Below are 18,931 nucleotides of genomic sequence, written 5' to 3'. Positions count from 1 at the left end.
ACTGCTCGCACAGACCTAGTGGTCGTTGATAATGGAGCTATGAATGCTGATAAGTATATAAGGAACATTCTTGAAGAGCATGTATTGCTATTTGCCCCATACATTGGTGAAAATTTCATTTTTATGGACGATAATGCCAGACCCCATCGTGCGCGCATCGTTCAGGAGTACCTTGAAGAGGTTGAAGTCTCTCGAATGGCATGGCCAGCAAGAAGTCCAGATCTCAATTCGATTGAGCAGATTCGGGACAACCTCAATAGAAGGCTGGGAAGTTCAGAAAGTCATCTAGCTACTCTTAATGACTTAGGAATCCAACTCGGAGAAATCTGGGAAGGATTAGATCAGAACATTTTAAGATCACTCATTTTGAGTATGAACCGTCGTTGCCGAGCTGTAATCAACGCAAGGGGTGGAAATACCAAGTACTAAATCATTTATCAGCATTTCAGTATTTTGAAAATTGTTCATTTCTCTTCTTTCACATAAGATTCGGTGAAATCCTGAATTTTTCTTCCATTTAATGTGTCTTGTTTCGTTCGAAATCTTCCCGAGAGAACATAAAAAATAAGTTATAAAGTCAATGTAGAGTTAAATTTCATTAAAATTGAGATTTTCAGAATGTGCGTTAATTATTCTGCTCAGTGTATTCCATATTCGAAATCCTTCCAATTTCCCATGTTATTTTAGTATGAAAGGGTTCGTATTTTTCTCGGAGGTTGAATATTGCATAATTAAAGATATTATCTACCTACAGGGTCTACAGTTTCGAAAAAATGTGATAAAAACAGTGTGTATATTCCAGAATAACTATAAAAATAAGCTGAACATCTTCACATATACATGGGCTGTTTTAAAAGGTGAGGCTTCTTTGACAGAAGGTAGAAGTCATCAAAATATTCAAGTAGGATTGATATACAATCCTACAAAATTTCATCAAATTTCAATTACCTACGGCACTGTGGAAGGCGACTACTGCATCGGAAAACTGAAACAAAACCTAAACATATGGCTGGACAATGAATCATTCAATACCGAGTTTATCTGATTATGTTAGTCGCATCAGGTCACTTGAAAGAATTGTTGTATCGTGCAAGGTTGAAAGAAATTTAGAAAATTGAGATATTTTATTGAAAGTGCGTATGTTGACAAAGGGCTTTTTACTGTTACTCTATTTCATCCCATTTTTACGACGATTGTTTGAGTGTTCGAACAAGAAGATCGTGATTCCTTTTGTGAATAATTTAGACGAATTTTATTGGTGAGATTTTTAACTAATTTTTTCACACTTTGTCCTAAGTCTTTTTCTGTCAGCTGGTATCGAAATAAGCCATTTCATAAAATCGTGTAAGTTACTTAATAATGATGAAATTTCGGTCTGTTAAAAAAAGCCTCACCCTTAAATACACCCTCTATATCTAAATACGAATATTTGTGTTGAAAAATGATATATAATCATTATAAAGTTATATAAAGGAACTTACTATGACTTAACTTTCCCTGCTCGGAAATGAGCATTTGCAGAGGATGGTAATCATTGTTATTCTTTCCGAACAACTTATCCCTCGCGTGTCTGGTTACCCTAAAATACTGCTTGTAGAGGCCCATTTTGCCCCCAAATAGATTTTTCTGGAAAAAAAAAACAAAGTTGATAACAATCTAATCGGTCCACATATGAGATGGCAGACACATATGGATTTCATTCGTCAGTGTTTGTTATTTAAAATAATTAAACTTACACAAAAAATCAAAAGTTCATTAATCAAACTGATGAATTTCATGATTTTCGCTTTAGACTTCTACACGTTTCGCTTCTACAATAACTTCTTCAGGTGGGCGAAAGTAATACGTTCAGTATTGTGCTTTGATACAATCGATTTAATCTATGCTTCCATGAAAAAATGTGGAATTCAATTTTTAATTTGGCTTTTCCAAATGAACCACCCATTCGCATTTATCAAGAAAATAGGTCGGTTTAAAACACACAAATGAAAGTGTAAGAGTACCTGTGTTCCCTTATATGTGTTCCTCTATTAGAGTCATCAAATGAAAAAGTAACTATCCGTCAATTATTTAGTCGTAGATTATGCAAATCTGCAGTAATACCTCAAGTTTATTGAATATATTCGAAATGAAAATGTCTTTATTTGAACTATTTTTAATTGGTAAACATGTTTAACAGAATTCTTCTATGTTCGCGTGATTGATATCAAGCAAAAGCTGCAATAATGTATTCTGTACTCGTGACATTTCCAACGATTCTATGCCCAAAATTTGTGGTGTGTTTTAGTGTTGATTTTAGAGCTGGTGTTTCAGCTTGATTTCTCCATGAAACTTCTCATTTAGGTATGTGCAAATTTATAAATCGTGAAACAATTTATGGCCATTCTTCCCATGTTAGATGCTCGACTTTTCTACCAGTTCTTTCTGGGCTGATTCGAGAATGAAGAAGTTTCTAGTCAAAACTCTTTTTCAATCCTGTGCTAACATTTTCGGGTCAGGTGGTCATGTTGTACGTAATTTTATTCGGAATTGATTAGAATGTGAGCGATTCTCGACCTTTAAATTAATATCTCCATGACATTTCTAAGCCTATCATAATATTGTCGAATATTGTTACAGGTACCGTGGCGCATTTGGATTTGGGCATTGTGGCAGATCATTGTTGGCGACCTCAACTAACACAGGTTACACGGGTAAGCTACTCCAAAGGACCGGCAAAAAGTTGTAAGTTGTTTTTGCAGTAACACTTTCTCTTTCATTCCCGGGACATATTAGATAAATAATTACAACTTTGCCCAATCGATCTGCGTAATGATTATGATGAATTGAGGATGTAATTAATGTAAATCAGTTTATTGGTTATCGAAATGTTAACGTGTTATTTATGGTCGTCGATTCTTAAGAAGTTCGAATTTATTTCCCTGTCTATTAAATTTGACGGTGGTTTGTTCAGGAATTCGGTGAATGTGCACAAAATTCGTGCCTTCGGTATTTTTCATTTTGTGTAAAAATGCTCAATTTTTATTTTAAATCATGCAACTTTTCATGTATAATCGAGGAGTCCGAGATGGATAGACCTGTTGTTGCTGAGGCAATGGCGGTTCCAGGAGTGATTTTATGGGGTGCCATAATTTTATACAGGGTGTTTCCAAAGATGAGGCTTTTTTTTATAAAAGGTAGAACTCATCAAAATAAGTCGTTCAACCAAAAATGATATGAAATATCCAAGATCGCTGAGATACAACCCCTAGAAGTTCGACAAAATTTCATTGAATTTCAATTTCGACATCGCAAAAACGAAACAAAACATAAACACGGCTTGACAATTAATGGTTCAGTACCAAGTTCATCGGATTAGATGTATCACAGGTAACTTTTTAGAGAATCATAATTGTTGTATCGTGCAATTTAGGGTGAAAAAGAATGTTGAAAATCGAGGCATTTTCCTGAAAGTGCTTATGTTGAAAAAGTGCTATGATGTTTTCCCATTTCAACCCATTTTTACGACTGTTGGAATGTTCGAACAAGAAGATTGTGATGCCATTGTCAAAAAATTCGTGAATAATTTAGACAAAGTTTATTGGTGAGATTTTGGATTATTATGCTTTTTTTAAACTTGTGTCCTAAGTCTCTTCTGTCAGTTGGTATCGAAATGGGCCATTTCATAAAATCGTGTAAGTTACTAAAAAATAATGAGAACAATTCGGCAATCCTAGATTTCCATTTTCATTACCACGTAAATATCGAATGAGCCAATATCCTAAAGAAACCACATGGTCGATTCAGGAGATAAGTTTTTTCCCACTGCTTTGCGATAAGTCAGCTAACAAACAGTCTAGGGTCGTATTAGGATCTATTTCAGTAATTATTTTCAATTTTTTTTCAACTTTGTCATTTTGAAAGTTTTGTATAGGTGATATGCTTAATTTTGACCAGTTCTACCTTTTGTTGAAAAAAAGCCTCACCTTCAAATGCACCCTGTATATGAAATTCTGTTTGTTGATATGAAATAAAATAAAAAACAGGTATATCTCTATAATTATAATATAAGCTATGTGTTTGGAAAAAACTTCTTTGAAACTTCTAATATATAAAATTCTCGTGTCATATATATAATAGTTTTCGTTACCATACTCCTCCGAAACGGCTTGACCGATTTTGATGAAATTTTTTGTGCTTATCCGGTATCTATGAGAATCGGCCAACATCTATTTTTCATCCCCCTAAATGTTAGGGGTAGTCCACCCCTAAATTTTTTATTTCATTTTTTAGACAAAATTTTTAATTTCTATTTTTTCATGATACATACATAATACAACATACAAAAGGAAATCATTTATATGACAAAACAACGTTTGCCGGGTCAGCTAGTAAAATAATAAAATCATTTTTCGATATTCGAATAAATATTTCTGTCATGTTCTCAAGGGCCACCCATGGTCATTCTTATATAATATATAGGAGAACTCTTTGACCCGTACAAATATTTTAACAGTAGTTTCTTGAAGTCAAAAGAAAAAACACTTTTTTCTTTTACCATTTTTTTCGAATCGGCTCGAAAAGATACAGGCTTTTAAAAAACCATAAAAAAATGTTATTTTAAGTTCACAAACGGTTTTATCGAATGAAATGAATATAGTTTAAAGTGGCTTTATTTTTTTTATCAGGGCTGATTCGGAAAAAATAGTATAGGAAAAGAGTGTTCATTTTCTGACCTTAAGAACCTACTTTCAAAATATTCGTAAGAGTCAAATACTTCTCCTGCATATGACCTTTTCACAAAAAATGAGATATGAAATCGTACTTTCATAATATTTTTTAAATGGTAACGAAAACTAGTGAAATCATATTATGTCGACTTTCACCTCCAAGGTGTCTTCTTCGATTTGTTAGACAATTGCATATAAATCAGATGTTTGACTGTTTTGTTCAGTCAACTAACAATTCATTGATTCAGGAAGGTAGTAATCTAGAGTCGTTGTATTCATTTTTGACATTGACTTATCCTCGATTGCAGCTTTCCCATCTGTTTCGGTACATCCTTCAAATCATCATACACGATTTCTAGGAACGTTTAAAAGATTGTAACTTCTAAGTGAAAATTTCTTTAAGACTTATTGCCTATTTGAATCAATTTGTACCTACCAGAGCCTCAAGGATAATATGTTTTGTTAGGCAGAGAAACACCGTGTAGCATCAATCAATATGTTTCCTTTCATGGATGAATGATGCATTTCCGTAGATAGCAGAATTTTTCACGAAGGACCAGTATTTTCACACATACTTTTTAATTTTTGGAAATCAATTTACTCGAAAACGGCGCATTATACGAGAAAATATGAAGAATATGTACTATTATTTTACAAAACGTTCAAATATTCATCACACAGCGTCCAACTTAGTTTCAAGAGTTGGGTTTTTTGAATTTTTGGCATTTTTATGGTACGTAATGGTCATAATGAGAAAACTGGAAGACGTGGTTGATATCTTGTGTTCGAAAAGATTAATCAAGTAAATGAAAAACTAAATTCCGAATTCATGTCATTCGTTAACCGTTTGTGAGATAGAACTAAAAATAACTTTTTTTTATGGTTTACAACATACTGTATCTTTAAAACCGAGCCAAGTAGGAAAAAATGGTAAAGGGAAGAAGTGGTATAATTCCTCTGGAGTAAAGCCAGAGGATCTTGTGATCCACTTCGAAAGTAGTAGATTCACCAATTTTTGATCTTGTTTAACGTTTGACCAGTCGCTGTGAAAACCCACCCACCAAAGTATCACAATATCGAGGCTTCCAAGGATGGTTTTAAATTAAGGCCAAACACTTTGTAATCAACAAATTGATAGTTACTTCGTGAAGAGTGTTTTCTCAATCGCTGTACAGTTGAAGCACCCTCCGCAAACGAAAATAAACCTGAATCTGTTACTAGTTCTCTTGTCATTGAGTTAATACCGTCGAGAGATAATTTTATTCGTTAGCTAAACATCATGAGTGCCGCGCCTGAAGCATCTCTTGCATTGTTACCAAACTGTCGACAAATGAAATCCGAGAAAATAATTACGCGCTAAACACACACTCGTTTTAACTGCCTCTTCGTGCTCGAACTTGACACTATTATCACTCGTAGAAACGGCGAGCTGCGGTCGTTCAATCTTCGACGCTCTCTAGATTCGCGAAAAAAAAATCAACTGTCGCAAGCTGCCGCAACCTGATGTGACGCAAATTGGTGACATTTGGCGAAATGTTCCACTTAAGAAAAAATGCGAATGGTCGTTTCAACTTCAAAGTGCACGCAATGATATAAGCGATGAAAAACTGAAAAATGCTCCAGCTTTTCCCAGTCTTCAAAGTATCATTAGCCTCTTCGGCAAAAACAATAATAGGTTCAGACGCTGATAGAGTCGCGGTCAATAAGAGGAGTTTACTGAATAAACGTAGATATTCACTTTAACAATAATTTGATGTATCAAAAATTGTTGAAATAGTTATTTCAAAATGTGACGTTTCAAATATACACTGCGCAAAAAAATTAACGCACATTCTGAAAATCTCAATTTTAATGAAAGTTAACTCTACATTGACTTTATAACTTATTTTTTATGTTCTCTCGGAAAGGTTTTGAACGAAACAAGACACATTAAATGGAAGAAAAATTCAGGATTTCACCGAATCTTATGTGAAAGAAGAGAAATGAACGATTTTCAAAATACTGAAATGCTGATAAGTGATTTAATACTTGGTATTTCCACCCCTTGCGTTAATTACAGCTCGGCAACGACGGTTCATACTCAAAATGAGTGATCTTAAAATGTTCTGATCTAATCCTTCCCAGATTTCTCCGAGTTGGATTCCTAAGTCATTAAGAGTAGCTGGATGATTTTCTGAACTTCTCAGCCTTCTATTGAGGTTGCCCCAAACCTGCTCAATCGGATTGAGATCTGGACTTCTTGCTGGCCATTCCATTCGAGAGGCTTCAACCTCTTCAAGGTACTCCTGAACGATGCGCGCACGATGGGGTCTGGCATTATCGTCCATGAAAATTAAATTTTCACCAATGTATGGGGCAAATGGCCCTACATGCTCTTCAAGAATATTCCTTATATACTTATCAGCATTCATAGCTCCATTATCAACGACCACTAGGTCTGTGCGAGCAGTCAAAGATATTCCACCCCATACCATAATCGATCCTCCCCCGAAACCAGGAGTATTCAGGAAATTGCACTGAGCATATCTTTCATATGGACGTCTGTATACAAGGGAACGTCGATCACAATGCTAGAGGCAGAATCTAGACTCATCTCTTTCCCAATCGGCCTCTTCCCAATGGATATGGGCTGGAGTAAGCGCTGGGCCTCTTGCCACGACACGAGGCCTTAAATCATATTCTCTGAGGCGATTTCTTATTGTCTGAGTGCTAATTTGCACCTCATGAGTTTGCTCAAGCTGAATTTGAAGGAGGCGAGCGGTTGCAAACCGTTGTCTCAACGAAGAAACTCTCAAGTAACGTCCTTGAATGGCAGTTGTTACCCGTGGTCTGCCCTGTCCTGGTCTTCGGACATTCATACCTGTCTCCCTGAATCGCTGCAGCATTCTGGACACACTTGTATGGCAAACTCCAAACCTTTCTGCAATTCTTGTGTATGTCCACCCTTCTTCTCGCAAAACTACCGCTTGGGCACATTCCTCTTGGGTCAAATTGCGTGTTTAGCGTTGCATAGCGATCGAGTGTAGAAAATCAAACGAAAGAAAAACTATTGATCACTAGAATTGATCGAACAGAACTGATTTTAGAATGGAGCCAATACATTCAAAATCTGATAATATCATCTTTTTTTATTCCTGCTGGGAAAAAACATCTGTATTGAAGAAAACCGTTGAATGTGGATAACATATGCATGCATAATTCTGATAAAATAATTATCATTGAGAACACCTTCAGTTGTAGAATAAATTTGAGATTTCCATAATGTGCGTTAATTTTTTTGCGCAGTGTATTTGTACGAGTGAACGACTCGACCTGTATACATTCCGATAGAATATGACGACAATCTTTCTAAATGAAACGAAATGGCTAAATACAATCACCTTCATATCGTATCATTCTTGATTGATGATTAAAAATCATATCATGCGTCCAAATCCATTGTTCACCTCTATGCACCTTACACTAACCGTTGGGAGTTTAACGATAATATCTCTTGGTTCTCAATCTCGATAAATACCATTGATTTACGGATAGTCATCCTTGACCAAACGTTTCCAAGTTCTCGGTCGTTTCTGTACGATTAAAATTCCGAAGTTATAGGGGAAGAATTTTCGTGATTTATGGAACCTATACAATCGATAATTTGAAGTGTAACTGTTGCAGGATCGTTAAACGTGTACAGTCGATCATTGAGGTGTCACGGCTCATATTGATTTATAATTCTTGCCGGAATTGGTATCCCTTGTCAGAATTATGGGAGAAAGGCTAATGAAGTGCCTATATGAATGTGGCATTGTTAAAGAGAATGATTAGAAGTTTTTCATTTTGTAGATTTTTGATGGAACATGTAGGATTTTTTTATATGGAGAAGAATTTCTGCGATATATACAATCTTGGACTATAGAAAGAAGCATCAGAGACATAGTGACACATTCTGACACAAGTCTACGAATTTTTTTGCATGGCAACATGGGATTTGTGTGCAGGGGCGTTGTCCTTCAAAAACAAAACACCTTTGGATAGCTTTCCGCGTCTTTTTTCTTCAATTTTTTTCCCGTAGAGTGGTCAGTAATGTCGAAAGTAATCTCCGGTTATTGCTCTACCCTTATCCAAAAAAAAACAATCATGATTACTCCATGGCAATCCCAAAAACTGAAGCAAGAACTTTTCCTGCAGATTTTTGGACACGAAACTTCTTAGGTCTTGGAGAACCAGAGTGTCGCCATTCCATCGATTGTTGCTTTGTTTCTGGATCGTAGAAATATACCCAAGTCTCATCCATAATGAAAATTCGGTTTAAGAAGTCTACATCGTTTTCAAATCGAGCACAGATCGAACGCGATGCTTCTACCTTTGCACGCTTTTGGTTAACATTCAAACATTTGGGGATCCATTTTTCAGCAATTTTTATCATGTCCAAATTGACGTTAACTATATAATGAACGTTTTCGTATGAAATATTCATTGCTTCAGATATCCGTTTTATTGGACGGTCTGATAAAATCATGTCATGAACTGCATCGATATTTTCGGGGACTGACACAGAAACTGGCCTTCCCGCTGATCGGTCATCATCTTAAATGGAAAATTTACCTCTTTTGAAGCTTGCAGTCCAATTTTTCACGGTCGCATACGAAAGACATTGATCATGATCACCAAGGGTATTAAGCATATTTTCGTAAATCTGCTTATCTCTTAATCCTTTTAAATACAGGTACTTGATGATGGCTCGATACTCCAATTTTTCGATTTTCATAATTTCGGTGGACATCTTCTTTCTTTTCAGTTATTGCGTAACTCTGGTTTACTTTTTTGACCTCAAACTTCACACTGATATTTCTAATGAGTTCGTTGCTATGGTAACGAATATTTTTGTGGAACTGGTCTAGGCTAACTAGATATTAATACATCCTCGTATGGTATAGGAAAATGCACCAGCAACAAAGAGTTTCAATGACATATCCAAGCAGAAATTATCAAGAACAAAGCTTCCATATACCCATTAGCTTACGGTTTGCCGGAACGGTACATCCATATCGGTGATAAAATAGACTAAACCAATCTTGAATCGTTCATGCTATCTGCTGATAACAATCGTATTGTTTATTTCCTCTTGATCGTGCGCCTTGGATTTTTTGACTTCCTCAATTAAAGGCATCATATCGAACTCAAAAATGAGTTTTATGGTGTCACATTTTCAGTCAGCACTTCCTTGAGGCCATGCTCACATATTTTTGTCATCGTATGATTATGGAGCAAGAATCTTATCTTGCTCTTCGGATTCCAGCTCCTACTGCGATTAGATACATTTTTAGTTTCTCGATTCATAATACGGAATTATGTCAAATGCATCTTGTATTGATGTAGTACATCATTATCTCTATCAGTGACCAAGACATGCGACAATAAGGGGATTTTTCTTTTTTACAAGGATGAACGGATACGCAATGAGCTAATAAATTAATAATAATGTTTGATGCTCGACCTATCACTAAGCGCTTACTACACATTGAAGGATTTACCTCTCAAGCCGAGCTCTGTTAGGAGCTGGTGGATTCTTGCATCCACAATTTCTAGTTCTGTCTGCTGGTTGGTATACAGATGGTTCGAGAACCAGTTAAGGTTAGACAGTCAGTTCCATTGGAACAGACCTGTTCAATAGGGAATACTCCTCCTGACGAAAATGATGTTTTTTTATGAACATTTTGAAACAACCAATTCAACCGTTTCCAAAAAAAATTATTTTAAGTACTTAAAAATGAAAAATAAAAAAAGGTATTTAAAATTTAAAGCGTTTCGTTTCTATTGCACAAGTTGGCAACATCGACCGAAATATGCGTTGATAATAAAGGACAACAAATACACTATTCTTGATGAGATAGACAAAGATGGCTGTCTATGAAGTCTGCGACGAACGAGGAAGGTAAATCAACAGCTGTTATTTTATAAACAAGCTGATAGGACATTGTTCTTTTTATTTTCTAGTAGGCGCTGTTGCCAAATCGTAAACTAGAAACGAAGCGATTTAAATTTTAAAATCCCTTATTTGGAGAATGATTTTGAATAGTTTCCGCTGTGCATTTGAAGAAATCATGAATGAAACTCATAATTATTCAGTTTAAACTTGCATATGGAGTGATAACCCAAATTGAGGAAAATTCCCAATTGGTTATTTTGACAATTTTCAATTGTGATTGGTGGATATTGATATTTGTCTTGAATATTTCGCCTCTGGGGGGTGCCCATAAAGAAAATTATACACATTTAGCAATTATTACTCGCCTTATAATCGATGAAGCGATTCGGAACGTACGATTTCGTGCAATATACGTTCATCTCGCAGTTTACCGGAGAGAAAGTTTCGCTGCATACTGGCCGAATATAAAATCGCATAAATTATGTAATAAAACTTGCTCGTATGAACTAGAATTTTTGTGGGTAACCTGAATAGGGAAATCAGGAAATCACAAATTACGTTATCGCTATTATATGACAACGTAACATTCGATCGAGAGGATCGATCGTCTACCAGATAGGTCTACGAAGATGATATCTTGTCGAGCAAAATGTGAGCAAGATGATCCTTCCTCTTTCTAGAGGACCTGAGGTAGAAAAAATGTAGTATTGTTTTATCCTCCAATACTACCGTGGAAACATGACAAATATTTTCCACGAAAAAGTAAAATTTCATCTTCGATTCCCTGACTTCGCAGTCCATCAATCACTCCTTAAGGTCTATGTCAAAATGTGTCCATCCTTGTTTCGGTAAAAGGATAGGAGTCGCCTTGACGAAAAAAATCCGAAATTTGTGTGGTAGGCGTATAAAATCATTACCATATGTTGACATGAGTAGTTGTAGGACTCGGTGTAATGATACCTTCAAGCTGATAAGATCTTGAGATTTACCAAACTTTGCCCCAAGGAAGTAGGAAATATAACATTATTAGGAAGTCACTTAGAATCAAGGTTGAAATGGCAAGTGCAGAAGATATCATTTGTGTTGAAATAGCACTAAGATTAACACGATTTTTTCGTGAATCATTATCGAGAATCTTCTTTTTACCAGCTATGCTGAAAATTTCAGTTTTTCTAATTATTAGAAGAGTGATATTTTTAACAATCTAATAATTAATTAGCTACACGTTTCTCTGGCCATTATAGTGGATCCTTCTAGTTTGGTGTTCAACATAATCACAGGTGATTAAACAGAGGCATACTATGTTATATTATTGCAGAGCACTTGATGATATACGTATACTGTAAACTTGAGAACATTCCTCTTATACCATAAGGAGGAGAACAACAAATTACTGAAAAATTTGACATTCTGAACCTAACAACAGTCTATTGTACTCGTAATGGTGACTTTTTGTAGGTTTCCTAAGAACTAGGGCCTCATAAACGATGCCATCTAAATGACTGGGTGGGTGCATATACATTAAAATTGACACCTTTTAGGTTATGTCTGGGAAGATTTTCCATTACTGGTTCATCACATTATTATGGTGGTATAATACTTTTTTTGATTCGATCATTTACCATTAGATAGTTGTTAGGTTTCCAGAATGAAAACACTCAAACCTTCTTCAGTTGTGAATAAAATGGGAATATGTCAAAAAAAATTGACTGAGGAGCTCAGTTTATATGGTATTTTTGATCTGGATCGATATTGATCTATCGATTAACTGCTTTATCAGACATCAAGATCTTCGAAACAGGGTTTTAGTATGCAGAAAATGATATATAATGATAAGTGTTTGGTTTCATCGAAAAATCTTTGAACCCAATCGAATAATTCTTTGTCCACAAATATTGTGTGAAGTATGCTATAATATCTATAGGGTTCATCAGACTGGTGCGTCGAACTTTGTAAGTTCAACGAATTTATTGTGAACTTTCAACGTTTTTGTTGTTTTTTTGGAAAGAAGGCACCTGAACAAAGTACATAAATCATTCTACCTGGATATTATCGACATGATTCATTTTTAAGAGCTAATAAAATGTAACCGTAAAATTATTATACAGTTTTTCGTATAACGCAGTTTACGACAAGGATTAAACCTTTCATTAAATGTTAATAAAATGATATGTGTACAATCATATCGATTTTTTTTTCGATGTGAATACTGAAACAATCAGAAAGACCGCTGCAGAGTTTTGACAAGGAGTTCATTACAAATTCCTTGAAATATTCAAATTTCCACATGAAAAAATTATGATAATTTTACTTTGTTCGTTTGAAAATTATGAATCAATCGTGTGTATGCCATTCACCTCAATATACATAAGAAACTGAAAACTCGAATGCAATAAGTCTTCGACAACAAAAGGTCCATGCATTTCCAGCAAGTTTGGGTTGACGCTTAAAAAAACTCGATTTTCCTCAAGTCTTCATAGAGGGTGCATGACAAAACATAAAAATTAACCTGTTCGAGCATTTTTCTATAAAATAGTGAATATTTCACTCTGTTGTAATATCCATCGGCGTTTTCTATAATATGAATACAAAAAATAATGAAGCACTTTTGAAATATAACCCTACAAAAGTCAATATCTCATTCACTTCAGACAGATTCAATTTGCACACTCTGACAAAAGTTATAATGTTTGCAAATATGAAAAAATCTCTGGTAGGGGATATTGACGTCATAATAAAAAATTTCTTGTTGTTTTGACCCTCATATATGACTACAAACTTTTTTTCACTGACATTTTAATTGGATATTGCAGTATAATTTCAATTTTTGACAGTCGAAATTTTCCAAGGTAGATAAATATCATTTTCCCTTCAAACACTCTCTTGAAAATATAATAATTATTTCAGTTGCAACTGAAAAAAAATAAAAACAGTTGTAGAAAAACGAGTTGATTCCAAATAATATACAATTTGGAAAATATGTGATTGCCAGGAAAATTCTGATATTGCGTGTGAAGTGTAAATAGATACTTTTCGATTCGCGATAAAAATTGTTACTCTTGTTGATGTACTCGGTACACTTATGCCAACTTTCTTTCGCATATAGCTTTATGATTGCTGGAAAGTACTCATTTTCCCTTCATTAAACAATTTGCCTATAATCAATAGAAAAGAATTGTCAGCTTCAATTAATGTCAATTACGTCTCACGAGAGACAGAAGAAAGGTAAACGAAATGATGTACGATATTCTAATTTTTTCACGTTTTTGTTATTTATTACGTCAAAACCAGTTTTTTTTACAAACGAAGGCTATTTCGAATCGATCGATATTTTTTCTTTGAATAAAACAAAACATATGATTTGCTATAATTTTCGGACACTTTTCATTGCTATGTAAATTATACAGTGTGTAACAAATAAAAAAATATTGAAAACAGAATTACATTAGATTCACTAAAATAAGTTGTTTACCTTCAACCACCGAAGGTACTATTTTGATAGAGAAACCCGTGTCGTGGTCAAACAACTAATGTTAATCCTCTACTGCCCATTTTTTTTCTTTTTTGAAATTATTTCCGTATAGTTTCAAGTTAGCTTATCTATAATCTACATCTTTTTTTCGCAAGTAGTTAACTGATTTACATTAACACCTGTTCTCACAAAATGAACCTATACTTAAGGCGGACATGGGCAGTTGTAAACTGCTCACAGGGAATACTTATATGCAACCAGTCTCAAGGCGGAATTGGGTATTAGAGGGTTAATGAAAATCATGTAATTTAGTTTTTAGTTTATATCGATTTTCATCAAGTGTCGATCAAATCTAGGAAAAGGTTTCTGGCAAATATTTCTATCAAAATTTTCAATGAAATGTTGGCATATTTGTCGCTACCATTTTTAGACCGTGAATTTTAACGAAAAACAGCCCTCTGTCCAAATCTTATGATTTTAGTGACCAATTAAGCTACTCTGGCAATAAGTTGACCATGATGAACGAAGAAAATGTTTTGTTATTTCCAATTCAATATTATTGTGGTACATATATGTACATGTTTGAATTGAAGAGGAAGATACTTAACTTGAGGTCAAGAGAAACACTTTTTTCCTGTACCGTTTTTTCCGATTCAGCCCTGATAAAAAATATAGCCATTTCTGAAAAAACAAAATTACCTTCAGGATATATAGCTCAATCTGTGGATCTTTTAAACAGAGTTGTATTCAGCCAAAGTACCTAATTTTCCAAATTTCACAGATACTTTTAAATTTTTACCTAATTTAAAATCTACTATTGAAATATTTGTACGATTCAAAGTCTCGCCCTGTATAGGTGATACGAACTCTTGATTAAATAGCAGGATATAATGAGCCCGATCTTCAGCAACAAAATTCGACGGACGATGATTAATATTATTATTAATATAATCATGTTACGAGTTACAGTTAACTAACAAGTTGTGGAATACAAACGACTACGAAAATGACCATTATATAAGTGTGGAAGAAAGTGGACCACACTGTGTAAATAAGATCTATGTAGTGTGCAATAGATGCAATTGTGAAATTCTCTTTTTGATCGGCTGATTCCGTTTCCATAGCTAACAAAATTGGAAAAAAAATTTGTACGTTGGATGGATGTTACGAAAAGTGAAATTTTTCGGAGAACCATAACAATGTAGTTTCGTGAAATGGTATCTTAATATTTTCATCGATTTATATAAGAGGTGATTTCAAGAAGATACCTTACACTCCATTATGATTTATTGTTCAGAAAAAACTTAAAGCTCAAACTATCAAGAACTTCAAATATAAAAATACAACATTCCGTATATCATACAAAATTAACTACTTAAATTTTCTCGCAACTATTCATTTAAACCCTATATAATAAGTAATAGATGTTCCCTTACATCGTCTTTTAAAATTAGTTCAAAATTTCTCATTGAATTAAAAAAAATTCATATTTTCTTGAAAAAATACATATTTACTTCGTCAAAAAAAAAAATCAGTGCGTAAGGTGAAATATACACTAACAAAATTCACTTCTTGAAGTTTTTTTCGTTGGAAATACTGAAATCTGAGTATAGAATACAGATTTGCAGTTTATAAAATTCAGAAAACTATGACATAATACTAATTACACAACCAAATCGAACTCAAATGAAAAACTTAGATTGCCTCGAGGATTATATGTAACACTGTCAATGGCCATTTCCTGCCACATTATTAAAACCAAAAAAATTCACCTATTTGTCCCCCGCCACCAGTACCACGGAGTATATGGCTTTGATCTTGAAACAGATAATTGTTATTGAATAAGAATCGCAATTGCTGAAATAATTATAGTACACGTAAGATTCCAGACGTTGGAGTTAAATAAATTAATGCTAGACGCTGTAGGCTTCACCGTTTGAAATCATTTTATTTATTGCTTGTTACCTTGGTTTAAATTGAGCTAAAGAACAGTGAAAACTAGGCATTTTTCACATTCTTCAACTATTGTGAAATTTTACCGATTCGAGAAATCCATTTCGAAAATTTTAATACCCAAGTTAAAATGAAGAAAATATTCAGAAAAAAATAAAATCGCAATTTTTTTCTACAATTCAAATTATACAGATTATTCCTAAATTTGTTTTCGTTCTTTATTTCGCCAGATATTTTGTCTTGAATTCGGTTCAACCGCTCAAACTCAATCGTATGGTACGATTGTCGTAATCACTTGGTATATTTCGTATTTGGAGAACTCAAATTCCGCGTAAATTTCACACGTTGTTGGTGATGTTGTAAATTGCATTTTTATTTTTACTTCGAATGATCTAACTGAGCTTACACAGATTCATATTCTGAATGAAATTGATTAATTTTGTGTTACCTAAACCTTCGGAATATTCATAAAATATATGTAGGTGATGGTCAACTTCCTGACTCCGATGTAGATTATGAAAGATATGTCTCTGGTTATTTGTCAGGTGTTGTCGGTTTTTGACGATGCAGATACGAAGATGAAAATTGAATGCTTCCTCAATCTATCACATGATTAGATACCAGTGTTTCAAATCGTCTTTTCACCGTCAGATAAATGAATACTGACAGATATGTCTCTATACAGGGTGGGAAAACACCGGATGAATCTATCGGACAGTGTTTTAACCAAAAATTGACCCATTTTCAATCAGTTCGTCATATCAATTGAAATTTTCGGAGGGTTCTTGTCCCAGCCCACACTATTCAAAAATGAGAATATCTGATTCATTTCTAATGTGGCGCATTCGGCAATTTGTGTCGAAGTGACGAGTGACAATATCTTATCGTTCCACAGAATCCATTGAAACTGTGTAGAAAATACTCAGAGTTGATCAAGTTATCAATTAGAGATGTACAACATCAATTTAACATTAACAAAAATATTTATTTGCATCATCAGAGTATAAATATTACATGGTTACAAGATTCGCATAAAAATGATTCGTGTAAATTCTCGTGAAAAATATATCAAAAACCAGAAAATACTAAAAGAACTACCCATTTTGACTACTCCCACTGAAACATTTCGAAGATCGATGTTTTTCATCAAATTAGCGAGATTGAACGACAAAATACAGGTATACAGACAATTATTCTGTACTGCTGAAGGATTCTGAAGTAAATATCATACAATTTCAAAATTTACGCCCACTACGATACTATAAGGACGCTGTATAATCGAATATTCACATATTTCTTCGCTTTTCTCATCAACAAAATCGGAAAATGCAGATTTTGAAAGCTTTGAATTATTCCTCTTTTATTGTCATCTTCTGCCACCAGAGTTTCTCAACGTAAACCTATCATCAAAACTTTCCATACTGCTAAAAGCTCAATTACCACAGACGTTCGTAAAAGCCTGTACCTTAATGAACTCGCAGTCAATAAGCAAATCAAATTAAATCGGCAATAAATGAGTGAGTATTCACGAACAAAGGCCAATCGATATGTTGAAATTGACGCACTTTCCACCTAACACATCAACATGAGTTTTTTCTGCGGTGATCTCAAAGAATACACTTAATCTCACTAAGAAAGAAACGATAAAAAGTATACAAGGATAAGGAATTTCCGTCAATAAAACTGTCGAACATGCGATGAAACAGCCTGAAAAACCCACGCTAAAAATTTTACCTGAGACTAAGTTGTAAACATCGACCCAAAATTGGCATCTAATAGGTTGAAAATAATTTATGTATAGAATCTCAGAGACTCGTAATCAAAGATCATATTAGATCTTTGGTCAATAGTTTGCTGTTCTGTTCATTTTTTCGTTGTTCAAGATTCCAATTCATGATAATAAGAAACATTAACAGTTTTTTCTTTCCATTTAAAAATGAAATTTTTGGATAAAAATGATATGAGATGAATATTAACACAGAATGGACTTATATATTGCATTTATTACCCAATTTTTTCACGGAATTCTCGATCTATTCAAGAAAATCTATCTATTTTTTATTAGAAAGGAAATTCGAAAATTATAATAATCTTTTGTCTTATGGTATTTATCATGAGGCGTCCTCTTAGAGATTCCAGAAATACAGTGTGTTTTCAAAGGTGAGGTCTTTTTTTGACGGAAGCATCAAAATAATTTTATCAAATTTCAAGTACGGCACTGTGGAAGGTGACTACGGCATCGGAAAAACGGAACAAAACCTAAACATATGGCTGGACAATGAATCATTCTTTGCCGAGTTTATCTGATTATGTTAGTTGCATCAGGTCACTTGAAAGAATTGTTGTATCGTGTTAGGTTGAAAGAAATTTAGAAAATTGAGACATTTTATTGAAAGTGCGTATGTTGACAAAGTGCTATATCATTGTTACCCTATTTCATCCCATTTTTACGACGAAGATTGTGAAAAAATTTGTGGATAATTTAGGCGATTTTTATTGGTGAGATTTTGAACTAATATTCTATTTTTCACACTTGTGTCCGTAATCTTTTTCTGTCAGTTGGTATCGAAACAAACCATTTCATAAAATCGTGTACGTTACTTAATAATGACAAAAATTCGGCAATCCTAAGCTTCCATTTTCATTCCCGCGTAAAAATCGAAGTTTTTTCCCATTTCTTCGCAATAATTCAGATAACAAATGATGTAGCATCGTATTAGGATCTATTTCAATAATAATTTTCAATTATGAAAGTTTTGTAGAAGTGATTTTGGTGAAACGCTTTATTTCAGTTCTGCCTTCCTGTCAAAAAAAGCCTCACCCTATATTTACAAATCAATTATTTTCGGTGTAGTTCTTGGTTTCAGGAATTGACTTATA

The 18,931-nt window shown here is 34.1% G+C and overlaps 2 protein-coding genes across 8 annotated transcripts in view; one reads left to right on the top strand and one right to left on the bottom strand.

The window, feature by feature from the left end:
• The window catches only part of LOC123320929, a 191,412-nt gene that overhangs the window by 156,885 nt on the left and 15,596 nt on the right, over positions 1-18,931 (top strand). For 2 of the 5 annotated variants that reach the window (XM_044908428.1, XM_044908427.1), the window contains exons 1-2: positions 1,069-1,258; positions 2,620-2,693. In XM_044908428.1, coding sequence (XP_044764363.1) covers positions 1,140-1,258; positions 2,620-2,693 — 193 coding nt within the window. In that variant the 5' untranslated portion in view covers positions 1,069-1,139. Of the gene's footprint in view, positions 1-1,068; positions 1,259-2,619; positions 2,725-18,931 lie in introns of those variants that run through there. The other 3 variants (XM_044908425.1, XM_044908426.1, XR_006538824.1) reach the window with 2 other exon arrangements.
• The window catches only part of LOC123320928 (scavenger receptor class B member 1-like), a 55,877-nt gene that overhangs the window by 28,916 nt on the left and 8,030 nt on the right, over positions 1-18,931 (bottom strand). For 2 of the 3 annotated variants that reach the window (XM_044908422.1, XM_044908423.1), the window contains exon 2: positions 1,482-1,626. In XM_044908422.1, the coding sequence (XP_044764357.1) occupies positions 1,482-1,626 (145 nt within the window). Of the gene's footprint in view, positions 1-1,481; positions 1,627-6,077; positions 6,099-18,931 lie in introns of those variants that run through there. The other variant, XM_044908424.1, reaches the window with a different exon arrangement.

This window comes from Coccinella septempunctata, chromosome 9 (genome assembly GCF_907165205.1).
Source record: "Coccinella septempunctata chromosome 9, icCocSept1.1, whole genome shotgun sequence".
Taxonomy (NCBI): Eukaryota; Metazoa; Arthropoda; class Insecta; order Coleoptera; family Coccinellidae; genus Coccinella; species Coccinella septempunctata.
Note: the sequence above shows the minus strand (reverse complement) of the source record. Positions and strands in the feature narration are given on the sequence as shown.